General features: G+C 38.0%; 1 protein-coding gene across 3 annotated transcripts in view; it reads left to right on the forward strand.

The window, feature by feature from the left end:
• Nucleotides 1-10,737, forward strand: part of pcnx4 (pecanex 4) — a 36,052-nt gene extending 25,315 nt beyond the window's left edge. For all 3 annotated transcript variants that reach the window (XM_052025685.1, XM_052025706.1, XM_052025695.1), the window contains exons 7-11: nt 1,081-1,444; nt 4,264-4,367; nt 6,945-8,011; nt 8,142-8,328; nt 8,937-10,737. In XM_052025685.1, coding sequence (XP_051881645.1) covers nt 1,081-1,444; nt 4,264-4,367; nt 6,945-8,011; nt 8,142-8,328; nt 8,937-9,188 — 1,974 coding nt within the window. In that variant the 3' untranslated portion in view covers nt 9,189-10,737. The remainder of the gene's footprint in view (nt 1-1,080; nt 1,445-4,263; nt 4,368-6,944; nt 8,012-8,141; nt 8,329-8,936) is intronic.
• Nucleotides 10,738-14,895: the final 4,158 nt, after the last annotated feature.

Below are 14,895 nucleotides of genomic sequence, written 5' to 3' on the forward strand. Positions count from 1 at the left end.
CTTTAAATAAAAAGTAACAGAAAAAAGTGCTCTGGTAAATCAGTACTTATTTCTGAGTCCAGTGTCGTTAGGTTCTGATTTTATCTATTTGTGAACTTTGAACTTTTTCCAAACAATTTTTTTTGATAAAGTCAACTAGAGTGAAGTTCTACTGATGACATTTGTAACGTACTTGCTAATTTTATCTTGCCCTTTGTTTGTGGTTCTCACTTCCTTCATACCTTCTGCTGTAATATATTTGTAAAGGGCAGCATTTGTTACTGCAGTGTTATAGTACAGCCAGACAATTGTCTCTTGAATGAGGTTTAAAAAGGTTTCATCATTATTTTTTATTATATTTTAAAATATTTGCCTCAATCACAGGTCTCTTTTAGAAATTGATAGTGTGACAATGGATTAATGGATTTAGTGAGATAGAGATATAGAGCAGGAAAGTTGAACTTTGAGCCCCAGATCTATGTTTGGCTACAGGTATTAGGATGCATCTAATATTGGAAGAATATAAGAGTCTGTACTGTGGTTCATTACATAGCCAGTTGTCAGACAGGGTTTTCTTGATGCCACTGAATTGACCTTGTGAGCAGTACTTCTATTTTAGGAAGTACATGTTTCTTTAAAGAAAATAAATTTTTGGGGGTGTAGTATGACTGTTTTGATGACATCCTGTCATAGTTTTTTCAGGTTTTTGCACACTGCATGTTAAGTTGATTTTTAAAAAAAAACCTTAATGCTGTTAATTAGGTGCATAATTTATTATCAGATGTAAACTAAGTTTGTCAATTGGCTTCAAGTGTATTGCCTTCTGGACAGAGAAGCACCAGCGCTGTGTCTTCCAGCAAAATAATCATTTTAAATTCTGTTCTCAGACAGTTTGTGCCTCAGCTTTCAGTTTTTACTATTGTTTTCAGATGCTGCAAATCACCATCCAATTTCATTTCTGATACCAAAGGAATAGTTTAAAAAGTTAAAAATTCATTATTAATTTGAGGTTAAAGGATAAGACAACCTGCATGCTGCTTGTTGATATTCGCATCAGAATTTGCAAAGTCTTATAAACTACTTTTCTATTTTATTTTGTAGGTTGGTATTATACGAGATCGCTTCTTTCAAGCAATTACCAAGCTCAAGTTTGCTTTGACTGTACTTATCTCCTCTTGGACAGAGAAGAAGCAACGTCGCAAATCTTCTAGTGCCATAATCATTTTGAACATTATCTTGTTTCCAGTTGTACTGACGATCATTGCTCTTGCTTCAGTGCTTTCGGCCCCTTTACTTCCGCTGTTTACACTTCCAGTGTTTATGGTGGGATTCCCACGACCTAATAAAAGCTGGCCTGGATCTGTGGGTGCTGCTGCATGTATATGTCCTGATTCAGTATACTACCAGCATATGAAGCACAACCTGGCTGCAGCATTTTGTACAGCATTTTCTGCTGGTAGCTTGGGTGAGTAAATAATTACGTTTAAATATTATTATTCTTGGTAGTCCATAGGAATTTCAGTGATCTATTTTGCCAAATGTTTTGGATTCTCCTGAACTATTTTAATAGACCAAGCTAGCTTCTCAAAGCCAAACAATCCCATACAAGTTCTGCGGTTTATGTATTCTAAATGCTAATTATTCTAAATATGAAAACAGTATAACTTAAGTTTTTTAAGTTCTATACTTCATAGAATCATAGAACAGTACAGCACAATACAGGCCCTTCGGCCCACCATGTTGTGCCGACCTTCAAACCACGTCTAAGACTACCTAACCCCTTCTTCCCACATATCCCTCTTTCTTAAATTCCTCCATATGCTTGTCTAGCAATCTCTTGAATTTGACCGATGTACCTGCCTCCACCACCACCCCAGGCAGCATATTCCATGCCTCAACGACAGTCTGGGTAAAAAAAACCTTCCTCTGGTATCTCCCTTGAACTTCCCACCCATTACTTTAAAGTCATGCCCTCTTGTATTGAGCATTGGTGCCCTGGGAAGAGGCGTTGGCTGTCTACTCTATCTATTCCTCTCAATATTTTATACACCTCTATCATGTCTCCTCTCATCCTCCTCCTCTCCAAAGAGTAAAGCCCTAGCTCCCTTAGTCTCTCCTCATAATGCATACTCTCTAAACCAGGCAGCATCCTGGTAAATCTCCTCTGCACCCTTTCCAACGCTTCCACATCCTTCCTATAATGAGGCGACCAGAACTGGACACAGTACTCTAAGTGTGGTCTAACCAGAGTTTTGTAGAGCTGCATCATTATCTCGTGGCTCTTAAACTTGATCCCACGACTCATGAATGCTAACATCCCATAAGCTTTCTTAACTACCCTATCCACATGTGAGGCAACTTTCAGGGATCTGTGGATATGGACCCCCAGATCCCTCTGCTCCTCCACACTACCCAGAATCCTGCCATTAACTTTGTACTCTGCCCTGGAGTTTGTCCTTCCAAAGTGTACCACCTCACACTTCTCCGGATTGAACTCCACCTGCCACCTCTCAGCCCAGCTCTGCATCCTATCAATGTCCCTCTGCAATCTTCGACAATCCTCCACACTATCCACAATTCCACCAACCTTTGTGTCGTCTGCAAACTTGCCAACCCACCCTTCTACCCCCTCATCCAAGTCATTAATAAAAATCATGAAAAGCAGAGGTCCCAGAACTGATCCTTGTGGATGCTGCTAGTCACAGCCCTCCAATCTGAATGCACTCCCTCCACCACAACCTTCTGCTTTGTACAGGCAAGCCAGTTTTGAATCCACACGGCCAAGCCTCCCTGGATCCCATGCCCTCTGACCTTCTGAAGAAGCCTACCACGTGGAACCTTGTCAAATGCCTTACTAAAATCCATGTAGACCACATCTACTGCCCTACCCTCATCAATCTGCCTGGTCACCTCCTCAAAGAACCCTATCAGGCTTGTGAGACATGATCTGCCCTTCACAAAGCCACGCTGGCTGTCCCTGATCAGACCATGATTCTCCAAATGCCCATAGATCCTATCTCTAAGAATCCTTTCCAGCAGCTTGCCCACCACAGACTTGAGGCTCCCTGGTCTATAATTCCCTGGACTATCCCTACTACCTTTTTTGAATAAGGGGACAACATTTGCCACCCTCCAATCCTCCGGTACCATTCCTGTGGACAATGAGGACTCAAAGATCCTAGTCGACGGTTCAGCAATCTCCTCCCTCGCCTCGCGGAGCAGCCTGGGGAATATTCCGTCAGGCCCTGGGGACTTACCTGTCCCAGTATTTTCTAACAGCTCCAATACATCCTCTTTCTTGATATCCACATGCTCTAGAACATTAACCTTACCAACACTGTCCTCAGCATCATCAATGTCCCTCTCCTTGTTGAATACCGAAGAAGAAGTATTCATTGAGGACCTCGCCCACTTCTGCAGCTTCCAGGCACGTCTTCCTTATTTTCAACTTGCCCATTCATTGTTTGTCGTTATGTTCACATTAATAATTTAAAATGTTCATAAGTCCATACAATCTGGAGTTCAACTTAACTATTTGTCCAAAAGAAGGTATCACATTGGATACATAAACTAAAATTAATTCTTAATGCCTCAGTTGGAAACATTAGCATTTGAATATTATAATTGCTTGAGGGTGCTTTCATGATTCCATTTACTTTGTCTGGGTTATTTCATTGTGAAATATCTGTTCACCGTATCTTTTAATTTTAGATATTTTCAAATGGCTGTAACTTGTTCTCAGCAATGTGTTGTGACTTGAAGGTTCAAAGTAGTTGCCATTATTGAAATAAGTTTGTGCAGTGTGTAAGCTCAAGTTATGAGTTTGTGTTCAATTTTAGGCATTTAAAAAATACTAATACCTATTCTTTTACCACTGTTAAAATAGAATATAGTTAATGACAGAAGTTAGACATACTGGAGCTGCGTAATGATTTTAATTCTTTTACAGGATCAGCATGTGGCTGGCAAGGCCAGCGTCTATTTTCCCATTGCTAATTGCCCCTGAGAGCTGGTGGTAGGCTGCCACCTTGAACCACAACTTTCCAAGTTCTATCATATCCAGATTTTATATGGGACACTGTTCAAAGTCAAGTTTAAGTTGAGTTTATTGTCATATGCACAAGTACATTTATGCACAAGTGCAATGAAATACTTAATGGCTTTACATGTGCACTAACTTATTTTTTCCTCCTTATTTACATTGTCTGTGTATAAAGTTTTTGTGTTTATTTTTCATTTAAAATTCCAAGTGTATATATCAATTGTTTGACATTTTATTTCAAGGAAATCCAACACCTGGCTCTCATTACCTGTGTCGCTTTCAGGACCGTCTAGTGTGGGTCTTGATTTTGGAAAGGGGTTTTGGTTACTGCTGTATTAACATTAAGGTATGTCTCCATTACCCAACTAAGTAGTTACAATACACCTCTAGAATGTTGATTCTAAGTCTTCTTTCTATCATTCAAGGTTGTATGTGCAATGAGCCTGGATGTTAACATTTAATGTTTTATTGAATATGTTAACATTTCAAAATTGGTGATGAAACACATGGATAAGATAATCGGAGATTTACATCATAATTGTACTCTTGGAAGATATTGCAATTTACTGGATTCCTAAAGAGTTCATATCACCCCAGCAATGTGTTTGTTTTTATGAACAATCTGATCTCAACACAACTATAATGCTGTCTTTGTTGACAAACACTCTTCTCCAGTGTCTGAAAAAATTGTAAATATGTCATTACCAAATTTATTCTTTTATATCATATAACACAGTAGAAGATCTTGGTAATCATTTCTTAGCAAAAAATTAACCATTACAGGTCCACCCCAGCTTGCAGATGCCTGACTTGCGTACAGCCCATGCATACAAATGAGCATTTGGGGGACCATCATGATGGATTCATCAGCTGCTGCAGGGCTTCAGGCATCATCTGCCATGTGGGAATTTGGTTTGCGGTTGCATTTCTGACTTGCAAACTGTCTGGGTTACGAATAATTCACAAGAATGGAACTCTGCTGTAACCTCAGGAGGGCCTGTGTTGGTTTATAATTCGACTACAGTGGCATGCAAAAGTTTGGGCACCCCGGTCAAAATTTCTGTTGCTGTGAATAGTTAAGTGAGTAGAAGATGAACTGATCTCCAAAAGTCATAAAGTTAAAGATGAAACATTCTTTTCAACATTTTAAACAAGATTAGTGTATTATTTTTGTTTTGTACAATTTTAGAGTGAAAACAGGAAAGGAGCACCATGCAAAAGTTTGGGCACCCCAAGAGATTTGAGCTCTCAGTTAACTTTTACCAAGGTCTCAGACCTTCATTAGCTTGTTAGGGCTATGGCTTGTTCACAGTCATCATTAGGAAAGGCCAGGTGATACAAATTTCAAAGCTTTATAAATACCCTGACTCCTCAAAACTTGTCCCAACAATCAGCAGCCATGGGCTCCTCTAAGCAGCTGCCTAGCACTCTGAAAATTAAAATAAATGATGCCCACAAAGCAGGAGAAGGCTATAAGAAGATAGTAAAGTGTTTTCAGGTGGCTGTTTCCTCAGTTCGGAATGTAATTAAGAAATGGCAGTTAACAGGAACAGTGGAGGTCAAGTTGAGGTCTGGAAGACCAAGGAAACTTTCCGAGAGAACTGCTCGTAGGATTGCTAGAAAGGCAAATGAAAACCCCCGTTTGACTGCAAAAGACCTTCAGGAAGATTTAGCAGACTCTGGAGTGGTGGTGCACTGTTCTACTGTGCAGCGACACCTGCACAAATATGACCTTCATGGAAGAGTAATCAGAAGAAAACCTTTCCTGTGTCCTCACCACAAAATTCAGCATCAGAAGTTTGCACGGGAACATCTAAACAAGCCTGATGCATTTTGGAAACAAGTCCTCTGGACTGATGGAGTTAAAATAGAACTTTTTGGCCGCAATGAGCAAAGGTATGTTTGGAGAAAAAAGGGTGCAGAATTTCATGAAGAGAACACCTCTTCAACTGTTAAGCACGGGGGTGGATCGATCATGCTTTGGGGTTGTGTTGCAGCCAGTGGCACGGGGAATATTTCACTGGTAGAGGGAAGAATGAATTCAATTAAATACCAGCAAATTCTGGAAGCAAACATCACACTGTCTGTAAAAAAAAAAGCTGAAGATGAAAAGAGGATGGCTTCTACAATAGGATAACGATCCTAAATACACCTCAAAATCCACAATGGACTACCTCAAGAGGCACAAGCTAAAGGTTTTGCCATGGCCCTCACAGTCCCCCGACCTAAGCATCATCGAAAATCTGTGGACAGACCTCAAAAGAACAGTGCATGCAAGACAGCCCAAGAATCTCACAGAACTAGAAGCCTTTTGCAAGGAAGAATGGGTGAAAATCCCCCAAACAAGAATTGAAAGACTCTTAGCTGGCTACAGAAAGTGTTTGCAATCTGTGATACTTGCCAAAGGGGGTGTTACTAAGTACTGACCATGCAGGGTACCCAAACTTTTGCTTCGGGCCCTTTTCCTTTTTTGTTATTTTGAAACTGTAAAAGATGGAAATAAAAAAGTAACCTTGCTTAAAATACTAAAGAAATGTGTCATCTTTAACTTTATGCCTTTTGGAAATCAGGTCATCTTTTACTCACTTAGCTATTCACAGTAACAGAAATTTTGACGAGGGGTGCCCGAACTTTTGCATGCCACTGTACCAATAAATATATTTTTACCTTTTTGTAATCAACAGCCCTATAGATATCTAATTTGTAACACCTGATGGTATTATATTTCAATGGTGCCAAACATTGATGAAGTTTGATTATGAGCTATTATTAGATGTTTGTTGGTCCAAGTTAATTTTTTGTCCCTGGCAATGTTTATACTAATTTTATTTTTTGCCCAAACTTAGATTCAAGATAATATGTATTGCCATTGTCAGAGTGATTTTTGTACTTAACAACAAGTTACTGTTTGGTTATTTGTCAGGGTTTAGAGTTACAAGAAACTTCGTGCCACACTGCAGAAGCTCGACGAGTGGATGAAGTGTTTGAAATGAGCTTTGAACAAAATGAACAAGCAAGAACCTGCCCTTTAAATCAACATTTTAGCAACATCTTGACTCCATCCACTGTACTACCAGTGCAGGTTTACTCTGATGCACGGAATGTATTAACAGGAATCATTGACTCTCTGGAAAATTTAAAACATATAAAGGAAGATTTTGCTAAAGTTTTTATATGGGTACTTTTACATTACATAAATAATAAATCAAAATCTGAAAATGTTCAAGACAATCAGCCGCTACAACAAAATACAACCTGGTTAGAAGAGAATACAGTTACTTCAATGCAAACTGAATCTTCTAAAGGTCCTAAAGATTCCTTTAGTATAAATTCAGAAATATTTCATGACTGGTCAGATGAAGATATATTTGACCTGGAGTCCATAGGAAAAAAGACTGGAATACGTCTAGCTAAAACCTCTACAGGTATGCAGCAAATGACAACAGAACCTGTTATAACATCCATCCCTGGGAGCCTTGAAACGCAAAGCTTATCCTCTGATATAAATGATGAAGAATTACCAAAAAGAACACCCATGTATGGACTTCCTGCTACTGATAAAGGAAAACAGATATTAATGGAAACAAATACCCATGAAATGATCCCAGTGGTTGTTTTCAGTTCTCCTTACTCACATAAGCTAAAAGTGCCAGAGAATTGGCAATCAGGGCCTTTCTCGCCTCTACTGCTTCAAGAATTGTTGAAATCCTTTCCTGAGGATTGGTATTCATTTGTTCTTGGTCTTTTGGATGTTTTCCACTCTGACGAAAAACGTTCCATTATCTTTGAAGTGATAGGAGATACAACTTTGAAGGATATGTATTCCCATGTGGTAATGACTTGTTACGGTGTCATGTTAGGAACTGACTCCATAATCCCGAGCCCCAATCAGATCTTCAAGGTGTATTCTGGTGATATACCATGGTCTTTGGGTTTAGATTGGTTGACTCAAAAACCAGAGCTGCTTACACTTGCATTAAAGGCATTCAGGTAATTATGATGCTCCAATAGAAGCACTTTACCATTCAAACTTATTGGTTCTGTAGTAAACCTGCAAGTTGATACATGTGGTTTCTGAAATGCAGTGTGTGCTCATGATGAAACATGTTTTTCCTGATAGATATACCTTCAAACTGATGTTTGACAAAGCCAGTCTAGGTCCAGTTGAAAGTTTTGCTGAATTAGTGAATTACCTGGAAGAATATGATAGAAACTGGTTTATTGGAATGGTATCAGAACCACAGTGGCAGCAGTCAGTGCTACAGGAGAAACCGTATCTTTTTTCTTTGGGCTATGACCCTAGTCTGGTGAGTACTGCAAAATGGGGGATTTTTCTTTTTACATCATTGTTTTCATTATCAATGTATTTGTAAAGCAATAGATTTTATTACTTTTAGAAAGCTTAACCAATATAGTCCAGCATATTGGTATTCATCCTTCAACCTTCAGAGATGAAAATAATTTCAACTGGTTCTATTGGCAGAAGTGAAAATTTGATCAAACCTCATTTCCTATTAATTAGCCATGTCACTGATTCACCAGCTATAACTGAACCTTAATATGAGTAATTTGTTTTATTCTTTATATAATAATCAGATAATCTAATCACAGCAGTCCTTTCAGCACCTGTAGAGGCAGAGGGATAGTTGATGTTTCAGGCTGAGGCCCTGCTTTTTTTCACTCTAGATTCCAACATCTGCGGTCTCTCATGTCTCCATAGCAGTTCTTTCTTGGATTTGATACCTTGATTCTGAAGTTCATTGGTAGCACATTTTCTAAAAGATTTGGGTGCTGGTTGCACTACAGGGACTTGAGTATAGTATTGTGGATTTCATTTTGCCAAAGTGATTTTTGTTACATAAATTTTGTTATTTTAATTCTTGGGTGTATTAAAACCATTTTGTCTCTCTTGTAGAGCTTGTATACAGGACGTGTGCTGTCACTTCAAGAAATGTTATTGCATGTTGGACAGTTAAATGCAGAAGCAATAAGAGGTCAGTGGGCCAATTTGTCTTGGGAGCTACTGTATGCCACAAATGATGATGAGGAACGATACAGTATACAAGCACATCCTGTGTTACTGAGAAACTTAACAGTGCAGTCAGCTAATCCTCCACTTGGCTATCCCATCTTTTCATCGCCACCAATCCATGTGTCTTTATTTTAAATGTAATTTAAAGTACTAATCAATCAGAACTGAGCTATTACTACAGAAACAGTTAAAATAAAATGTTGCCCTTGCACTTTGGTATAGATTCAAAATGAACTAATGTGATTAAGTGCACTGCTTGAAAGCATATATCAACTATGCAAAAATAATAGTTTATTGCCAGGATAATTTTAAAATTTGTATCTTCCAAGTTTTTAATTAATGGGTTTTGTATACTTGGAAAGAGAAGTTGAGGGGAAGGTGCAGCTGAGAAATTAAACAGGATTGCAGTCCTGCTACTTCTGGAAAGTACATGTGAACTGTGGGATTGTGCTCAACTGTAATCCCTTTGTGTTATTGAAGTATGCTAACATTTGGGTTAGGAAAATGAAGAATAAGAACTAAGAAACTGTATTTCAGCATGTGCCATCATCTTTGAAGAGAAGTATGTAGTTCAATGTCTTTTCTACAAGTATTTTAATATTAAATCCTAAAATGATGCAAGTTTATTTAAGACACGAGAATGAGGAATTTTAAATCTCATTTCCAAAGATGTCATTACATTACACCAAATATAAGAATTGTAAGAAACAGCTGTTAAGTTTCTTTATCATTTTTTCTTTCAAAAGAAAGCAAACCTTTGCCATGAATTACCAATACCAAAAATGATCTTTTATCCATTCCATTTTTGATGAAATGCATCTTGGTTGAGTTTTAGGGGAAGTATTCTAATTCAAGATGACACAAATTTAACCGAGATTTTGGAGATGTCGCTGAGGTTAAAATCTAATATTAATATCCTCTGGCACACTGAAATTGAATTAAATCATGTACCTATTTGTTCCTTTTTTTTAAAAAAGAATTTTTATTTGGAAGCAAGAATTTATAGTAGTAATGCAAATTAAGTATTGTTTACTATTTCCCTAAACTTATTTCAAAGCCTAGTACAATGTTGATGTAGTGAATTGGTACTACATCTTTGAATAATTGCCACTTTCTGATCTGAGCTATGCTGTGGTATTCATCTACAATCTGAGAGGAAAAATCTGAAGATTCCTAGATGGGTACCACACCACCTGCTGCTATCACATGCCAAACAAAAATGCTGAAATCAACCTGAGATTAATAGGGGAGTCAAATTAATGCATCAGAATGGAAATAATGCACTAAAAATTACATAACTCAGCAAAATTATAAAGCAGGGGTAGTAGAGTGCCAGAAAATGTGCATACAAACATTTCAGAACATTTTTTTAATGTTGAACCACGCAAGAAGTAATATTCAGCATTATTAATAGTGCCTTTTTAAGTGTTGCACAAGATGAATTGTTAAATAAATCTTATTTCATTATCCAGTTAACACAGGATTTTATTGTAAGCTGTTTTTTAACGAGTTCTGTTTTTCAGAAATGAGCAATAAATTTTCAAATCAAATTTATTAGAATTGTAGATTTGTGTATATTGAAATTACAATGAAGATGTGTATAAATATTTCAACTTTGACTTTTCTAGGTTCATGTTGGAAAACCTTTTGTTTCTTGAACCTAAAAATTAAATCTTTTATCTATTCCCAATACAGTGTTTTGTCTTTCTGGATCACTTAAATGCACACCAGGTCTTGCACACTTCATGCAAAGATTAAGTCCATATCTGAAATTGCTGATTGCAATTACTATCGTGAAATTACTATGGTCATGGATTTTGATGTTCTTATTCAGCAGATGTTCACCTTTGAAGTAAATGTGAAGAACAAGTGAAAGATAAATCACCTTGGAAAGGGTAATAGGATTGAGCAGGATCAGCATGGAGTTATGAAAGGAAAATCATGTTTTGACTATTCTACTGGATTTATTTGAGGATGTGATTAGTAGAATATGTGAGAAACCTGTAGACTTTTCATTTTCCGGATCGGAGCATCACTGGCAAGATAAGCATTTATTATCATTTTCAAGGGTAATCAGTGTTGGGCAGTGAGCGACTGTTTGGAATTGCTGCAGTGCCTCTGGCGATGTTACTCTTGCAGTGCTATTGAGCAGGTTTCTCCTGGATTTAGAATAATGAAGAACCAGCAATATTTCAAAGTCAGGATGGTGTGCGACTTGGAGGGGAACCTACTGCTGATGGTGTTCCCATGTGGCTGCTGCCCTTGTCATTGGTAATAAAGGTCAAGCATTTGGAAGTTGCTGTTGGAGTAACTAAAGTATTTTGTAGATTGTACATACTCAAGCTATAGTGCACTAGTGGTGCAGGGGATGAATGTTTAGAGTGGTTAATAGGATGCCAATCAAACACAGAGCTTTGTCCTGGATGTGTTGAGCTTTGTCCTGGATGTGTTGAGCTTTTAGATAGTTGGTGCTGCACTCAGCCTGGTACATGGAGACTTCAATCAGGCTTCTGATTTGTGCTTTGTAGATTGTGGGATGGGCTTGTGGCAGGAGGCAAGTCATTCACTCTTTTCTTTATTTTAGCAGGCCTCATCAAAGATCCTACACAGGTTTATTCGACAAACTTGGAGCACGTGGAGTTAGAGTTAATATACTGACTAAAAGAACAGAGTGGGAATAAGTAGATCCTTCAAAGAGTTGGCAGGTTGTTATGAGTGAGGTTCTCTAGGGATTGGTGCTTAGCCTCGGCTCTTCACAATCAATATGAACAATATCGCTGAGGGGACCAAATGTGATGCCTCTGTGTTTGCTGATGATACTAAACCAAAAGAAGGGAGGAGGAATTAAAGATACTTTAAGAGAATATAGACTGCGATTATAGAAAGCTGAATGAGTGGGCCGAAACATGACAGATACAATATTTTGTGGAAAAAAAAATCATCCACTTTTTAAAAATGGAAAGAATATGTTTTAAATAGAGACTGGATAATGTTAATATTTAAAAGTGACTTAAATGTCCCTGTACACAAATCTAAGCCAACCTGCAGATACAGTGATCAGTAAGGCAAATTGTATGCTAGAATTTACTGAGAGCATTTGACAAAACTGTCTTACTGTAATTATATAGGGCCCTGTTGAGACCTCATCAGGAATATTGTGTACAGTTTTGGTGGTCTTACCAAAAAAAGACATTTTTGCCACAGTGCTGCAAATACTCACTAAACTGATTTTGCTGCTTCAGGAAAGTGAGTAAACCAGGCCTTAATTCTTTAGAGTTTGGAAGAATGAATTCTTAGAGCTCAAAAGGCTGTCTGCATGAAGGACGTCTTCCCTGGTCAAGGAGTGTACAAGCAGGGGTCACTGTCTCAGAATAAGTAGATTATTTAGAACTGGGTTGAGGAGAGGTTGGTAAATCTTTAGTATTCTCTAACCCAGAGGGCTGTCAAGATTCATTGATTTCTGGATATTAAGAGAATTGAAGTGGGGGGGGGGGGGGTGGCGACAGAAGGGGAGAGAATGTTCCCATGCAAGAAATGGTACTATTACAAGATTAAGCCGTGATCTTCATGAATTACCGAGCAGGCTTGAAAAGCTAGATAGATTTCTGCTTCTATATGTTTCAAATATTCAGGCTGTAAAACTTAATCCAGCAAAAAATCTGTTACAAAATTGGTAGTATTGAGTCAAATGGTTTATATAACCAAATCAAACTTTGGAGATTATAGACCAAAATAAAATTTGCAAACGTGCTTTTCTACACACCTTTTAGACTAAAAGTTCTTTATAAAGCAGGTTCATTTACTTTGCTTTATAAATGCATTGTACTTTATGATAACCACATACTATATCTAGAGAGAATTAAGCTAACATGGATTTGTGGTGATCAAGAATATGCAAAAAGGCACAGACTCAAATGGGAATGAGTAGGGTTGATCTGAGCACTAAATCTGGATACCAACATTTTCATCATTTCATTCCACTTGACTAAAAGTATATGCTTTTTCCTCGGAAACTCAAAAATTGGCTGTAGGAGGGACTTCTTGAAGGGGAGCACCTCTATCATATATGAGAACATGTATTTCTATAGCTAGGATCACTGCCTAAAATGTTCTTCTCTGGCTGGTGCAACCAGCAAAATCTGGAAAATACAAAACTCATGGCCTAACTACCTAGCTAAGCAATTACATGATTGAGAAGCATTTACGAAGAGATCTCCCTCTTCGTAGCTATCTGGGAAAGTGGGGCTTGTGTTTCAAATCTCACCTGAAATGAGGTATTTCTTGCAGAGCTCAAGTCACTGAATAAGAATTCAAATTTTAAACTTGGATGAAAGTCCTAGTGACTAGATTCAAGTAACAAATTGAAATACATCCAGGTAAACTATCATATTGGTGTGCAAGTTAAATTGTATGAATTCCAGTAGTGTGAGGTCAGAAACTACCAGAATTTGCATGACTGAGTAACCTTGTATTTGACCACATATTTCACCCACACAAACAGCAAGAGTGACAGTGAGGTCTCCTGATGCCACTTGAGAACCAAATAGTTAAGACTCTCACTCTAAATCAATTCAGATTAAGTATTAATCAAACTAAACCCAGACTGGATGTTGGCAATAACGACGATTTAGTAACAGTGACAACTGAAACTGAAGAGGATTGTAAACAAAAATATGGCCAAGAGGAGCTTATGTATCTCACAATAAATCAATGTAAAAATTGGAGGAAGATTTGAAATGTTTCTCATGGTAACTGGTCTACAAAAATGTAGCATCAAGTCATTGAAATTAATAAAGAAAGAGCAGAAGATTTGGTTGGAAGACCTAAGAAACAACTATGGATGAACAACAAAATTATGGGATCTTAAAGGGGTATTCAGATATTCAGGGCTTCTTAAAGCATTTTTAAAACAAAATTTCTCCTGCAAGATACTAAAATATTAACTTCAATAACCTTCAAAGTGAAACTCCAGTGAATGTGATTTCTGGCTAGTGAGCAAAACATTTCTATCAAGATGGAGGCAAATAGCATGGTTTCATTAAATTAGAATTATAGAAATAGTTTACCTACGTGAGCATTCAGGAAAGTGATCTTACAAACCAGAGAATGTAAGCAACCCTTTCAAAAATGGTTTCAATTTTTGTTGATGCAAGTTTTCAAACTGAACTAAGTACTAGTTATTCATCATTTAAGTAAGGAAGTGTTGATGAGGCTCTATGGGGCACTAGTGAGGCCTCATTTGGAATAGTGTGCGCAGTTTTGGACCCCATATCTTAGGAAGGATGTGTTGATGTTGGAGAGGGTTCAGAGGAGATTTACGAGGATGATTCCCGGAATGAAAGGGCTTACGTATGATGAGTGTTTGTCGGCTCTTGGACTGTACTCACTGGAGTACAGAAGAATGAGAGGGGACCTCAGAGAGACATTTAAAATGTTGGAAGGACTGGACAGAGTAGATGTGGCTAGGCTGTTTCCCTTGGTGGGTGACTCCAGGACCAGAGGGCACAATCTTAGAGGGTACATTTTCAAAACAAAGATGAGGAGAAATTTCTTTAGCCAGAGGATGGTTAATTTGTGGAATTCCTTGCCAGGTGCAGCAGTGGAGGCCAAATTGTTGGGGCATCTAAAGAAGAGATAGATGGATATCTAAATAGTCGGGGTATCAAGGGATATGGGGATAAGGCTGGAAACTGGGATTAGAACAGTTTCTTTTCCCCCCCATTTCTCATTTCTTCTTTTTTCCCTTTTCCTTGCAGCAGACTCAATGGGCCAAATGGCCTACTTCTGCTCCCTTGTCTTGTGATTTAAAAGTTATATCATTGTGATTGTACACAAGATTGCC

The sequence above is a fragment of the Pristis pectinata genome, chromosome 1 (assembly GCF_009764475.1).
Source record: "Pristis pectinata isolate sPriPec2 chromosome 1, sPriPec2.1.pri, whole genome shotgun sequence".
In the NCBI taxonomy this organism is placed as follows: domain Eukaryota; kingdom Metazoa; phylum Chordata; class Chondrichthyes; order Rhinopristiformes; family Pristidae; genus Pristis; species Pristis pectinata.